The 16,491-nt window shown below is 36.8% G+C and overlaps 1 protein-coding gene across 3 annotated transcripts in view; it reads left to right on the forward strand.

Moving 5' to 3' along the window:
* LOC135686944 (paired box protein Pax-3) overlaps nucleotides 1–3,537 on the forward strand; it is a 35,533-nt gene extending 31,996 nt beyond the window's left edge. For all 3 annotated transcript variants that reach the window (XM_065203352.2, XM_065203354.2, XM_065203353.2), the window contains exon 3: nucleotides 1,684–3,537. In XM_065203352.2, the coding sequence (XP_065059424.1) occupies nucleotides 1,684–2,109 (426 nt within the window). In that variant the 3' untranslated portion in view covers nucleotides 2,110–3,537. The remainder of the gene's footprint in view (nucleotides 1–1,683) is intronic.
* The last annotated feature ends 12,954 nt before the right edge of the window (nucleotides 3,538–16,491 follow it).

Consider the following 16,491-nt stretch of genomic DNA (forward strand, 5'->3'; position numbering starts at 1 on the left):
TCAATAAAGCAAGCGAGCAAAATATAACCAACCTTTCAAAATTATGCTAACTTTTGATAATCTTGGTTTTTTTGGTCCAACTTAAATGAGCCCATATGCGGAATCGTCTTTTTGCCCTTTTACCGCTTGAGTGATTTTGCCTCACCGGCTCAATTATGACCAGTTAAGCCCTGGCCAAACGAGCCAAAATTTCACCCAACATTTCAGCCAACACGCTCTTTTCGCATGTAGCGCCTTCAACGCTTCTATATCATTATTCCTTTGATAGCAGCCTAGTCAATGTAATTTTTATTATCAATTATTAGAGTTTCCTTTTTTTGTTTTTTAATTAACCAAGTTTTTGTATCTCACTGTTTGTGGTTAATTATTATTGCTTTATTTAGCTATCAATTGTCCTTGTATAAAGTTTAGTGTAAATAACTGTGTTACTGTTTGTTTGTTGTTGTCATTCTACTATCCTAATTTCTGTCCCATTTCATTTCACATATTTTAGAAAACAATGCTTATTTTCAAGGGACGCTCCACTTAAACATAAAGGAAAGGCTTTTGCATAAAAATTAAATTAACCTTATTACAATTCAATATATGCAATTTAGAAATTGTAAAAAAAACCTTACGTTAATCTGAATATAGTAATTTAATATAAACATCAGCGATAAAAAGACCGAATGGTTTTTTAAAGTTGCTCAGGGAAAATATCCGTTTACACTCAGCTGAGAGGCCAGTCCAAGACCTAGCACTTCTAAATGAGAAGCATTGCTTTCCATTTTTGAGAGTTTTTCTGTAGTAGCCTTAGCTCAGTTAATGTATTCCTAAGATTCCTAGAAGTTAACTTGAATATTTTTGTGAAAAGATTACACATCTAATCTATTGTGGAGCTAGTCCATGTTCTGCTCAGTTAGAGTTGTCAGAAGGGCGTGCTAAGGTTTAAAAAAGCCCAGTAGTTAGAAGCCAAAAAACATCACGGATTTTGCATATTTGATTAGAAGCATTCCAGGGTGTTCTTTTAAGTTATTTGGTCCAAATTTAATAATTCTAAAGATATATTTTATCATCACACTTAAGAATTATTGGCATGTAAGAATTCTATTGGCACTCTTACTTTTACTTACATCAAGAACATTGGCACAACGGCTTGACTCCAACCAAGAACGTCGCCGCCAATAACCGCCACCAGTAACCACTACCAGTGACGGTTCCTGTCGCGTGGCCATCGTCAATCATTTTCTCGGTTAGACATTCCCAGATTGAGGGTTGGATAATAGTTAACAAATACATTATATCATTAAACAAGATAAAACACCTAGAAAATTAACAAAAATATAGCCTCAGTTATAGACAATTTGAAAATCATACTTCGATTTCAGGAGAGTGTGTGCAATGATGATGATTAAAGCTCGATTGGATCCGGATTTAGTTTGAGGGCTTTTTATACCCTAAAAGAGAACAGACAATTATCAGAATACAGAGACTTGCTAAAAACCTTCTTAAAAATTGTTTTACTTTGAAATTGCAGAAATCCTTGCAATTTCAACATTTACCGTATTACAACAGTAAAACATTTGGACAATCAAGCCTTACCTCGTACTTTATCCCTTTCTTTATTCCACTAAATAGCTATTGCCAACATTTTTGTGCCTTGATTAGTAGAAGTGCTTAGAATTTCTATTTCTTTCTATGCAGGTTTGGTTTCAAAACCGCAGAGCAAAGTGGCGAAAGAGGGAGAAGTTGACGATGGCCTACCAACAGCAGCAACAGCAAAATAGCATGCTTCCAGGAGGGACACCTTGTGATATCCAAAGCCCTTATCATCTGTCATCGAGCCCAAAACAGCCAGCAGCTTCACGTCCTGGCGTACCCTCCCTGACACACCACGGGCCTTTTCAACCATGGACCCAGGCTTATTATTCGCAGCCAAATTCCTTCCCAGGCTTCCCAGACTACCACTCTTCGCAGGTACCTTATCCTCGACCAACACAGTATTATTCATCACCTAACAGCACACGCATTTCTGATGCAGATACGTTAATACAGCCTACCTCCCCACCATATGGACAGACTGGTTTTAGTGGCTCAGTCAAAGGCCATAGCCAACTTATTTACGCGTGACAATATGGAAATCCGCAGAAATAAATCAACGATATTTTGAAGAAGTTATCGCTGAACTTTGCTGGTAAAAGGCTGATAATATCCTAATATTTTCAAGTGCATTTAGAAGGGACTGGTTGTATAGAATCAAAGGGGTGCTTTTTCAACAATATTTAGCTACTTCGTTTTGTTATGGAAGTTCCATCGTGGAACTCAGATTTGTGCTTTTAACTAGAATCGCAAGTAGTTTACAAGTCTTTGACTATGCATGGCTTGGGCTTTTCAGTTTCCTTTTAATGGTTTGCTATTGGATCATCACCATTTGTGACTCACATACTGGCTGTTAGTGAACTGCCCATCCCCCAGGAACTGCCCCTCCCTCAGGAACTGCCCTTCCCCCAGGAAGTGCCATTGGCTCAATTTTTAAAGGCTTAATTAAACCTACCTATTAAGTCTAATTACACTGCCGACCACTTCATCCCGAGAAAAAGTTTCTAATTTTGTTTCATCTACTAACGGAAACAAGATTCAGAGGTTCATAACCCAATCAAGTGGATACAATAAGGGTTTGATTAGACTTCGTCTCGATATATTAAGGGATGTGAAGTCAAATACAATCTTCCCAAAGTGCATTAAACTCGATTTTCCTTATTCAGTCAAATCAATGGCGAACATAGACAATAACCCAATCAATCGAGGCCAAAAAAAGTTGATCTGATTACAATGACAGTCTTTAAATTTTACTACTTTTATAAAATGAATTTTCCCTCTTTTCGCTCATTTGAAGACCCGAAAATTGCACCCAAAATTGTGTACGTTGCAAAATTGACAAGAGATTATAAGCAAAATTAACGTACATTAGAAAGTTTACCAGTCAACCAGTCAAATGGCAATGACCCGCTATTGCTGCTAAGTTGAAATGTGTCTCGACGCTTACCTCTCGAAGGTATTGGTCATCTAGTGTAATAAACCAGGGCAGTGCTTTTTGCAGTGTGAATCAGATGACTCCGGCCGCATAAGACGTGATGCGATACGTAGTCAAGTGGGAAATGATGCCAGCGAAGTGCCTAGTCGGTGGTCAGTCAATTACTGTTTACTCAAAACGTGACACAATTCATTTACGGCTATGCAGCCCTGCATCTTTTCCATTAGCAAATCCATTCATCATTGATGCATATTGTTCAAGTTCTGATCATGCATAATACATATCGTAATTGAAATGAGCAATTACAAATGGTCTTGCAAACTAGATTACATTTATTGCTTAGAGATGCTGCTGTTTTAAATGTAGTTAGCTCAGTTCATTGTTTTATTAAAAGCTGATATCAAACTCGTGTTGCTGTTATGTTTTTTTGTACTTGAATACGACGCTTGCATTCAATTAGTCAATTATAACAGCTTTACTTGTAAATATACATTTCTAGCATATCATAGTTGGTAAGAGCATAATCCTCACTTCTCTGCATTTTTCGCTGCCAAACCAAACTGTGTTGCTCATGCTTGACGTCATCGATTTTGTATCTCGCTATCTACAGGGCTTTGTCAAAAATGGACCTCAGATTTCTTCATGTTGAAATAAGTTTATAACGAAAAATTCATGTCATTTAAACTTTTCTGGTCACTAGTTATTACGTTGTTAATATTTTTGAAGATTGGACAGGAATTACAAGCAAACCACTGCGGTGAAATGTTTTCATTGCAGCAGAAAATTCCAGTGAAACCAGCGCCGTCGGAAGGACATTCTTATTGGGGGGGGGAGGCTGCCTAAGGTAGTCCGGATTAGCTTGGGTACATCTTTTAATGAGAATGGACACGCCGAGATTAACTACTGCTGCTAACAAAATGTTGTAGTTGTTGATAACAAGCACTTGGTGGTTTAGCTAACTGCTAACGATGTAGGTAAGTTGATGACCTCAGATCATTAGAGTTGATTGCTTGCTAGGACCGTTTAGAATGTTCTAGAAAGTTTCAACGCTTGCTGAAATGAGACTGGTTATGGTGCGTCACCCGTCAAACATAGTTGTTAGAAAAGTTCCTTCGTCCACAATCTACATCATTGCAATGTAGGCTAAAATAGACTAATAGCTATAGTAAATTACAAATAAACCTGGGCGTTCTAAAAGTTTATTTGAGGGCTTCAAGGGGTCCGTTATCTGTAGGCTTTTTGAAAACCTTTTGAATGTTTGTTTACTTTATTAATATTCATATATTGAGCATGGGCACCACAGAAAAGTTTTCTTGTCCATTATCAACGATTCAATCTCTTGAGGCATATCCTATCAGCAAATAGTCAGAAAAGACCAAATTCTTCAACTTTAATTGTTTCCAATCTAAAAAGCAAGTATATAAAGAATAACTGTCTAAAAGTACCAGTATTCTTCGTACACTGTGACATTCTGATTGGTTAGATGAAACAAATGTGACATGGTTTCAGGGTAACATCGCCAATTCGCAAATAGAAACAAGGTTTTTGAAAAGACGAGATATTTCAGTAATGCGATTCTCTACCCTAATTACCTAGGTACAGATCTCCGCCCCTATCTTTTTCCCGCACTTGAATTTATGTGGCTGTGGTACCCAGGAAAGCGAACGAATCTCTGTAATGAACATGGCAAAACAAGTAACAGTTGAAAAATAAGAGACAGGCATGCGAGCTGAAGCTGAGCAATATTCTTATTATTCTGAAAAATTGGGTGATTCTGAGCCTGAATATTCTTATAAACATTATTCTAATGAAAAAGAGTGTAGAATTTTTATCGCAACATAATTATTTCAGTGGGGGCAAAAAGCCCACTCGTGTATTGAAATGATGCTTGCAGTGCTTTTTAGCCTTCCTACCCTTTTAGGAGGGCTAGCCCACTTTCAATGGCTGGCTAGATATTAAATTAAAACTTATGGTCTCGTCATCGCTGAATCTGGCAAAGTTTTAAGCAAATTGACAAACAAGAAACAAATATACATGTGTAGAAAATCTGCAAAAAATCGTTCACAATGAGTTAGTGACTAAAATCCAAAGGAATTCAAATATATATATATAAATAAATATATATATATATATATATATATTTAAGTGTTACTGTATGTAACTTTTCAACTGACATGGGCATAAATTTCGAAAAGCAGGCGCATAAATTGACAGGTAGTTTTGGGAGGATGAGGAGTACAAAATCTCCAACTGATAAAAAGTTAATTTTAACTTGATAATAAAATTGTACTAGGTCCTTATTTATTGAACCTTTAACCTTAAATGGTTTGGCGTTGTGCTATACTACTTTCTTAACGTAAATAAATAATCATTGAATTACGATTTTTTTGATTACTCTCTAATTTCCGATTGTCTAAAGCTTTCAAAGATTGTAGGTGTCACACCCCTACATAAATCGGTTTTGTAAAAAAAACGGTCCTATGGTTGAACTTTTCTGTGTGCGAAAAGCAAGATTGGTACCAAGCAGCAGACTTCGGTATACTGGAAAAACCAGACCGTATGACCCTAGGACCCATATGACCCTAGGACCTCTATGACCCATAGGACCAGGGCCGGTCCTATGGGGGTGTGGGGGTGTAACACACCCCCCCCCCCACCCATGAATGGAAATTTGTGTTTTAGTCGGTAAAATTTGGATTTTGATTGGTAAAATTTGGATTTTGATGGGTAGAGAATCTTTTTTATATTTCGGACGAAAAATTGTCCTTTATGTAATTTTTTAAAAACATTTAAAGATATTAAAAAGTTCTGCAGTTCAGTTTTTCCGTTGATCCAGAAGAGGATATTCAGGAACATCACAGAAGAAAATTAATCCCAAGAAATTTGACAAAAACAGAGACAATTTTAGTCTGGGAGATGCATTTTTAGCCATTCTAGTAGGCTTAATGTCATAAAATTTCTTTCGCGTCGGACCCAACCATGGTGGGTCCTCATATGTCACTAAACTTGATTCTAACCCCCTCCCCCTAGTCTCAATTTTGTGGCTCCCCGTCTCTAAAACAGCAAAGCGCAATGCTCCAGATCGTCTACAATCTCTCACGCTAATTTCGTGCGAGAAATACTTTTCACAGAACTTATCTGTTATCAAGAAGTGGTTCCAGTTGAAGAACAGAAGAGTTCGATTGAGTGTTTCAAAAGGTTGAATAAACTACATGAACACAAAAGCTTTTTTAGAACTTTCATAAAACTAATAGTTTTACAGCTGAAGTTGCTTTGTAATAGCTGAAATTTAAATATTAACAATGCTAAAATATTCTGATTGCATGGACACAGTGTAATGCTGCCTAAATGTACTCGGTAGATAAAAACTTGCACCCCCCCCCCCCCCCTCCCCAATAAAAAATTCCTGAAACTGGGCCTGCAAAGGACCATTAACTACGATGAACCATCAACGACGGACTTGCCGTTACCCCCTAGTTGATGGTCCTAGGGTCATGGGGTCTGATTTTTCCAGTATCCCGCAGACTTATCAAAGAGAGCCCCATTCAATTTCCCCACTTATAATTCGGTTTTAATTTCTTATGGTTTCAATGGGTTTCCGGCTTTATGTTTATCTATTCGACTTTTGTCAGAGCAGTTTAGTAATTTCCGCAACGAACCAGGCCAACAAATCCTGGTGCAATATAATGTACTATGTGTTTTTAAAAGTTTTGCAAATTTTAGTAAAACTTTTTACGCTATCTGCAACAATTTTTTTTCCTTTCACTATCTGAAAGGTCTAGAAAGAAATTCACTTTTTGCGGAGCAGCAGCTGAAGAGATCTTGGTAGTATCAAAAGAATTTTTTCAGGATTTCAACTTCAATAGAAATAAAAATGAAACTTTGAGAGTGCTTTGAAACTATTAGTCTAATTAAAGATTTTGGAGGAGCTTTTGCATCACAGACAGAAAAAGTTTAAATCATTTTGCTTTGATTGGCATCTAAAAGGTGAATGGGTGATTCAGTGGCATAGCTTGACCTTCCAGACTAGGGTAGTGGAAGGTCATTACCAGTAAAATTTACCGACGAAGACATAAATGAAAGGAAATTTAGGATTTTACCGACAAACCAGGGAATTTTTCTACTTATTAAAAATTTACCAACAAACTCATAAAACATTTTGGGGTGGGTGTCACACCCCCGAACACACCCCTGCTAGTTACGCCCCTGGGATGATTTGATTCCTTGCGAGTACAGGGTCTGTGTAATCAAGAGCCAAATTGCATTCGAGGAATGAATTGAGGGTCTGTGTAGCCAAAAGCCAAACCGACAGGGCCATTGCTTGCTATATTGTGCTCAAGTTTCATTTGCCAACAAAGTGGTTTCCTAACCTATATTTGCCAACATGTCTGAAACTTTGCAGATGAAGCACCTTTAAATGGCAAAAAACTCCTCGCTTTGGCAAAGGGATATTTTCCAATGGAGGTGCCATCAGTGGCGCTGGAAGCACGGGGGCAGCGGGGGCAGCGGGGGCAGCGGGGGCAGCGGGGGCAGCGGAGGCAGCACTGTGCCCTTGAGAAAATGGCACTGTGTTTATGCGAATGGAATAAATATATAAGCAAATAAAATATTGGGTGCCATTGTATGAACTCATCTACAATAATGCTCTTCGTTTTGATAACACTTTAAAATGTAGGAAATAATAATAATAATCCTAATAATAATAATAATAATACAATATTTCTTTTTACACGATTCAACCCTTCATAACAATTATTAATAATAAATAATATTTTTAAAGTTGGCGTACTAATACGCAAATGAACGTCTAATAGCTATAAAGAACTAATTTAGGCCAACTATCTATAAAGAATTAGTATTAAATAAATATATGATACAATATTAAAAATGTTTATGCAACGACTGATATGGTATAGCGATAAAATGTTTATGCAAGATTACAATATTAAAAATGTTTATGGTATAATGTACTAAATAAAACCTAACCCAGCAATAAATATTTTACACAATCTACAGTCGCATTCTATAGGGTGTGCTCTTAATTCTTTTTTAAATGTTGCCAATGATTGGGACTCTCTTATACTGTGAGGTAGTGTTTGCCACAGTTTTTGACCTAAATATCTCACAGTTTCTATACCATAAGAAGTTGTCCTGGCTTTTGGAATGCAAATATTATTTTTAGTTCGCAAATCATAATGTACATTTCTTGTTTCAAAAATCTCACTCATGAAGCTAGGGTTCAGGTTACGTTTGGTTTTGTATATTTCTATCATCAAGTACTGTAGATTGCGTTTGTGAATTGATACTGCATTATCCAAAGTCAGCAATGCTTCGCAGTCAGCATAACTGTCTTTATAAACAATTCTGAGTGCTCTTTCGTGGATTTTATTCACTTTAGCATTCAGACATCTGTCATGGAACCTTCAAGTTAGGGAGCAGTAGCTAAACTGAGCTTTTATGAAGCTGTTCATTAGGAGACGCAGTTTATCAGAACCCATAAATGGCGAAACTGTAGCAAGGGCATGCAATTTTTGGCGGGCTCTTTTGCATAAATTTGAGACGTGACTTTTGAAATTAAGATTTTTATCTATTATCACCCCTAGCAGTTTTTCTTCAGAGCTTTCGTCAACAATGGCCTGGCCGATTTTGATCTTAATGTCATCTTGGTTTGTTCCAAAAGTAAGAAGATGAAATTTCCCTGCATTCAATTTCAAAAAGTTTTCTGGAAACCATTTTGGTAGAATATAAGAGCATCAGTTTCTAGCCGCTCTAAAACTTTATCCAATTGACAGTCAGCTGCGAAAATCGTAGTATCATCAGCAAAGTTACATACTGCAGCATCAGTTACCATTAAGAATAAATCATTGGTATATAAATTAAATAGAAGAGGCCCAAGTCAACCATCTGAGCATAGAGAAGCCGTTCAAAGACCTTTGATAATGCGGATAGAACTGTGATAGGTCGATAGTTTCGTTTTTCTGTAGTTTTGTCACTTTTGAATAGTGGAGTTATGTCTCCTAATTTAAGATCTTCAGGAAACGTTTTCTGGAGCAATGAATTATTGAAAATTGTCGTCAGTAATGGTACAAAAATTGTCGCCTGTTTGCTCAATGACCGTATAGACGATGTTTGCACAGAGAAAGTTGCCAGTGATTTTGTTTAAGGTCCAAAAGACGAAAATTATCTTGGGAGATTTTAAACCCCTTAGATTGAAAGTTTTATTGGTACCAAAGTATTATGTTATATCTTTTTTTGTTTTAATTCTTATATTTGTCATTGAAAATGTGCTCATTTTGAGTAGCTGCCCTCGCCGCCTCAAAATGCTTCCGGCCCCCCTGGGTGTCATACCCCTACGCTCAACCGTAGCGACGGCAATACCGACCGGTGTCATGATTTACCAACCAGGTTTACTTTTTTCTACTCCTTGTTTTTCTGAATCATGTTTTTGTTGTTGCTCTTGTGTTTTTTACTACTCTGCATCACTGGTCTGTGCAACGTATTCTTACAAAGAGAAGAAGACTAAACGAACCTCTTCTACGCAACCGTCTATAAGACACCAACCCCAAAGTACCAAAATTAGGAAATTTTACTACTGGTTACCATTAAGAAAATGATCGAAAATAATCCTTTTAAAGACTGGATGGAAATCATCATTTTAAGCGATTAGGAGTCTATTTCTGCTTCAGTTGACGTACATAATAGACAATAGATAATAAATAATAGAAAAAGGATTTTCGCTTTGAAATGTCATTTTTGCTGCTATCTTTGGTTTTGTTACCCTGGGTACCAGACTCACTATATAAAATAATAGAGAGTCTGGTCTAGTGCGCCCCATTCTCGTTCTGGTGAACTTACTTGAAAGAACTGAAGTCTATTTAACAGACTAGGCCTGTGAAACAAGACTGTCAGATAAATAATAAAGATACTCAGTAGTCAGGGGAGTTTCGGGAAATCTTGAAGCAAATGTGTTTTATTTAGTTCTTCGAAGTCGACATTTTTAATACAGTGGTAATAGACTTTTCTGCCTCAAGATAACAATCAAATCAGGTTCAAAACGCCATTTGGCAGCAAAAAACATGTGCGAAGCATGAAATTAAAGTTAGCACAATGCAGTTATTAAATGTTAATCATTATCAAATTGTTAATCATAGTCTTTTGTAATTTTCCACATAAATTGTGTGTACTTTCAACGTCTACTTCCTCACTGTGAAGGCAGCGCGCTTGGACACCACGGCGGTTAGAATCATCACGTTGGAAGTTCGCCACAGCAAATATGGCCAATACGACAAGCGAAGCCCTGCATGCCGGGGGAAATATTAGCCATAACTGATTTACTTGTGTTTGTTGTTGTTTGTTCTCGGCACCTTGCGGTGTTTCTTATCTACTGCATTTCACTACAAGGCCTAATTTCTTTGCGACGAGAGGCACAGCCTGGAATATCAGAGACTTTCCAAAGCCAGTTGGCAATATGGCGAAGGTGTCTCTTCTCTCTACAAACAAGGCTTTCAATGCTGTTCTGTGTACAGTTCCACAACATGCGGAAAATATTCTTTGAGTACAGTTTTAACAGCATCTTCAAACTCAATCGTTACAGTCGCTAGCATTAATTTATGTCTGTTCTGTTCAATGTTTTATACCAGAGCCAAGTTTATTGTTTCGCTGTGACCTTTGAACGTACAGAAATCTGTACACTCGCTCCTGATTGGTTAATATCAGCACACCAGAACGAGAATGGGGCGCACTAGACCAGACTCTCTATTTTATTTCATATATAGTGAGTCTGGTACCCAGGGTATGGTTTTGTGTGCTATTTTCTTTCTGAAAATAAACCATTTAGCGCATTTATACTAAAGAAATCTTCTAAAAAATTGCAGCACCAAAATCAACAAGGTATTTTTGACAACTAGGGGGCAATCTCTCCTCCAGCCCTGGAAAGTTTTATTCCTTCAAAACAATAGATCATTGTCATCTTTTGTTTAAGAATAAAGGCTTTTGACCCCAAGTTGAACCTATGAAAATCACTCTATGAAAATCTATATAACAATAAAGAATATAGGGAATATTTCTGAGCTTAGTTTCTTTCAGGAATTGTGCGTGTGTACAAGAGCAAAAAGGCTCTTTTGGTCCCATTTGGATTTTGTGCACATTTACACAAAGTGAATGCTGTTGTGGGCAGCAAAAACAGGCTACAATAACGTGACTTCGACACAAATCTTGCGGAAAAATTTTTATCAGGCAAAGCAAATTTACCAAAAAGCAGATTAGGAAAAGCAAATTTGGGCCACTTTATTCAAAGCAATAACTTTCACTTCTTGAAATTTTGAAGCCGCTCCTACTTACAAAAGATAATAATACCATAGAATTTGAACCAACTTGAGTCCAAATTTTCCTGGAAGTTGTTTCACTTGTCATGTTTTAAAGTGGAGCAAAAATTCGTAAAATCAAGAAAATCATATTGCGAAGTACTTGCTTTATTGAAGTCTACCTGGAAATCTTATATAAAAGAAGCTTGGAGGTTACAACTGTGCGCTGTAAAAGCAACGTGTAAGTTAATCTGTGTCGAGTTGTGGTTAATAAAATTCGAAATATACATATTAACATTTAAATATAAATTTATTTGCTATATAAATTTAAATACATATTGTTTTTAACGCAGAGTGGTAACAGAGGCATAACTGTGCAACATAAGAGTATGGCTCAAGGGACAAATAAATGATTCGCGAAAGTCTATTTAAAATCTGCGAGGTTAATAGGACTAAAAGATATAACGCCGAAAAAATACAAATGTATTACTGAGTTAATTAGAAAACGTGAACGTAGAAAACAAGCAAAATGAGATTGGAGATAAACTTCCTATATAACTTTGCTGGTAGCAACCATTAAACTAAAATGCTGAGCAACACAAGTAAGGCGTGGCGGTGCGGTCGCTGCGATGCATGACGTGTGTTGCAAGGCAAAGCACAAAGCAGAATTGCATACCTTCCCCGGCTAGGCGAGAATCGCCTTCGATTTATTTGCATAAAACGCAAGCTACAACCAAACAAACACCAAATGTAATAGGGGTTTTGCCAAATGAATCCACCCTATCGTTACCGTCGATATAAATTAGTCCTCCGATGAGAATTGAGACAAAGAGACAAATAAATAGTGTTTCAAACGTCCATCTTCCGATCATGTGATCTTTCCACGAAAGGTTATCAACTTCACAATGTTTCTCTACGGTTGTCCCGTAACGTCGATCGTCCTCTTTATAACAGGCACAGTCTTTCACAAGCACTGTCCATTCAAACTATACTATAATAATGCAGAATCAATAAATCGTCACGCGCGATTCCATAAATCCAAATACGTATTCTATAAATCCATACTTCATGTCGACAGGATCTTTTACAAGCATCTCGCCACTCTAATTAATCGCCGAGAACCTAAACATACATAATATCAAACCTTAACCCTATCGCTCCTAACCATGAATCTAACTAACTCTGTAAAATAACACGCCCAAAATATAACCTAAGCAAGAACTAATTGAAATACTACATAGCTATAGGTATCTACAAAATAATAGTGATAACAAAAGATACTACCCCCAAGGTTAATTAGATAAACTGAATAAAGATACAAAAATCCCAAATGAACCTGAAGGTGCAATTAGATAACAAAAGGAATTATAAACAATCGAATGTGCAAAAGGTGCTAAATAACCGTGGTTACTATAACGGGAAATGAGTAGAAACGACTAGGAAACAAGAAGAAACAAGTAGAAACAACTAGGAAACAAGAAGAAACAAGTAGAAACGACTAGGAAACAAGTAGAAACAACTAGAAAACAAGTAAGAAACAACTAGGAAACAAGTAAGAAACAACTAGGAAACAAGTAGAAACGATTTGGAAAAATTTTAACTGCGGCACAATTTTATTTATTTAGTGGAAATCCTGCATTAATAGCTATGATAGTAGATGTAGATATGGTATTTTTATAAGCGGAATTAAACTATGAAAGCCTGATATGAAGTGTCAGCATTGTAAGAACAAATCTCACTGGCATTGGGATTAACATGGACCAACTACCGGGAGGTCGAAATAAAGCAATTTAAATTCTTGGCTAATAATCAAGCCCCCCCCCCACCCCCTGAATTCAACTGCTTTAGGAACTTACTGAAATTTTATAGAGGCTTTAGAGTTAGGCTCCCAAACAAAACATTGTTCAAAAAGTAGATTGTCAACCTATACAGCTTGTTCCTCTAGTATATTGGAGTTTGTTCTTTTAGTTTCTGTTTTTTTTTGCTAAAATTAGCGTCGTAGAAACATAAAGCCTGGTTCAAACGTCGCACTTCTCATGTGCCGAACCTAATTCTGTTTGGAGCGACACTTGAGCATGTTTAGTGCGACTCCCGTTTCAAACGTCGAACTTAATCATGTCGCGCCAAATGGGTTTTAGGATTGCTACATGAAGTATCTTGGTTAAGGCGCGCAATCTCAAATATTTCTTTGAAACGCATGCGCCTTCCGAGAAAGAAATGAATTCTGGGAAGGAAAAGAAATTGAATAAAATTATGCATTGAGTTCTGTTAATGACAAGTTCGACGCTTGAAACCGTGCCGTGCTGGAGCTGTGCCGCTCGGCAAGCTCTGCCGATCCAAACTAGTCTGCCGCTCCTAACTAAATCTGCCGTACCAAATTGATTCAAACATCGCGCCCCTCATGTACTTAATTCTCGAGTTAGGTTCAGCACATGAGAAGCGCAACGTTTGAACCAGGCCTAAGTAAGCATTATCACTGGGTTTCCGTAACCTCATCTATAACAACAGCTTTTGCGGTGGAGAACAACATGACCGAATACTTAGGCCACTGCAACGAAGATGACAATGCCCACGTGGATGGATAAGCTTGCCTCGTTTTGGAGATCTAGTCGTTTCTGCAAAGTCACAAAACGTTTCATGTTGTTTCCTTATCGTTTCTTCTAGTTTGTTTTCGTTTTCTTTTGTTTCTTGTTGTTTCTTGTTGTTTCCTGTTATACTAAACGCGGTTAACTAACTAAGGTTACAAGTTGCAAAACAAACAAAATTCAAACTAGCACTATTATAGTTGTAACAACACCAACAGCATTAGATTGATCCGGCCCATTCCCGTCTCAAAATTTATTTTGATTGATTGACCAAATTATTTTTCGAATGATATGCCGATTTTGATATGTTTTTAAGGGTGTTCAGTCGCTTAAGGGGGATTTTATGGCTTGTTCTTAGGGTGTTCTTGGAGTGTTCAGCCTGTTCTTGGGTGTTCAGCCTGTTCTTGGGTGTTCAGTCTGTTAGAAACTAATTTGAACCAACGCAACCGCTTGTTCACAAACCTGTCATACCGTGAGCTGATATACGAGTTTAAAAGAGAGCTGTTATTAGAGGAGTGATTTGACCTCTCCAATCTGCTCCAAGTGATGGCGCCAAGGTATTTATGATAAAATCATACCTATTTGCCTTTCATGTACATCGTTTGTGTTTTCTACCTGTTTATGAAAACATCCGAAAGAAAATTTTGCCCAGTGTTCTATTTTCAACGAAAAATATAATTTTCCTATATCTTTCTCTGGTGCGTCTTCAAGACATAAAAGAATGTTCTAATGAAATAAGCTGTGATATTGAGCTTTTGTTTAGTCCATCGACAAAACTTCTATTTTAAACAGCTTTTAATTGGGGGTGAAATTGGCCTTTGTTGATGAACGGCACGACAAATGAGCTCATCTTTTGCATATCGTAGTGTATAGAGTACACGCATAGCAAAAGAAACTTTTTATAATTCCATTCGCTTTGCTATCTAATACCAAACAGTATTAGGGCATCTAATTTAAGCTGCGCCATTAACGCACTGTCTAAACTGCAATTGTCTAGTTTCCATACTGCTCGACCTGATAGTCATAAATAAGCATGATTAATAGTCATAAATTGGTATGATTAATTATTCCGAGTAAAGGGCTAGGGTTAGAATCGAACATATGCACTCATTTGTTTTTATAAGAAATCAGTTATAACTAACTGAAGCCCACAATCTGTGGGCTTGAGGGCCGAACCAACGATTACTTTTTTCTGCGCAATTTCATCATCTCCCAATGAGAAAGCACTAAATTATACCATATTTCAACTCTAACTGGCTAAAAGAAAGATATAGATAATAGGTCAATATTTGAATAAAGATATGTGATTATGTTATAGGGCATGTGGAAAATTATTCCTAAAAGGGTATTTTTGAAGAATGGCAAGAGTTTTAAAATCGAAGTAACACAATTATATACCATGAACATCATAACATATAATAAAATATTATAACATTTTTTCATTCACCTTCTTATTTGCCATACACTCCTGCAGGCTGGTCTACTTTTTGTTTCATTGACAAATAGAAAGTTGTGTATGACTTTCTTTTTCAAGGGATCTCATGTTATGTTTCTTCTCTTCTAAAATGTAGCTATTTGGCATATAGTATTTGAGCAACTTTTAGCACCGATATCAACATAAAAGTACAAAGTACATTTAGCGTGGTTCTTCTGAGATGCATATGTCTCTGCTCTAACATTGATAACAATATGTCGCGATACATGATTGACAATTCGTTCAAAGAACCTGAAAAAAGCAATACAATTAAGAGTTCTCAGAAAATCCTCAGTTATATAATTATAATATGTAGAGGATTATAGCAGCAAAATTTTATCTTCAAATGTCACTGTAAAGATATTTTCTTCAATGAGTTCTTTGGAAGGTAAACATGATTTCCAGCCATCTTAGTGACTCAAGGTTACGGTAAACGTTTTCTGGATGAAAGCATCCATTTTTCGATTTTTTCTCATTCAAGTAGCCGAACTTTCAAGACACACAATGATACCAAATTTGAAGCAAACAGAAATTTTTAAAATTTAAAAAATTCCATGTAAACGAAGGTTTCCATAATTTCTTTATCAAAACTTTTAGTTGAGGCCTGAAAATCTCTTGACCTATTAAGCCGATTATGGATGCTTTGCATGCATCCCATGTACGGCCAGGTTTATTTAAACAGGCTTATTTATCTTGAAGCTTCAAGTGACTTGACCCGGATTACACGTTGGTTTACGAGTGTACCTTGCAAGTGCGATCAGTAAAATCAGTAAAATCGGACTTACAATTCCTCTACATACAGGTACGAAAAAGCTATTTTGTAGCCAAGGAACCAATGGCTCAAAACTTTGCACACGGCTTTTTTATTTGCTTTGGTCCGTCTTTTATAGCCAAATGCAGCTATGAGAGGTAAGAATAGTTGTTTGCCAATTTTTGACAGGGTATAGTTTCAAGGAGAGGAGGAATTATAAAAACCTGAGACACACATTGATAGCTAAGAATCTGCATTTTCTGCTGATATAAGTCAGATTTTGTTACCTCAAACGCAAGGGTACAAAATAGCTTTTGAAGGTGGTACACTAATTTAAGCAATAAACCTTCCTGGAAAGTATCATT

The sequence above is a fragment of the Rhopilema esculentum genome, chromosome 6 (genome assembly GCF_057945365.1).
Source record: "Rhopilema esculentum isolate cy_ngs chromosome 6, ASM5794536v1, whole genome shotgun sequence".
In the NCBI taxonomy this organism is placed as follows: domain Eukaryota; kingdom Metazoa; phylum Cnidaria; class Scyphozoa; order Rhizostomeae; family Rhizostomatidae; genus Rhopilema; species Rhopilema esculentum.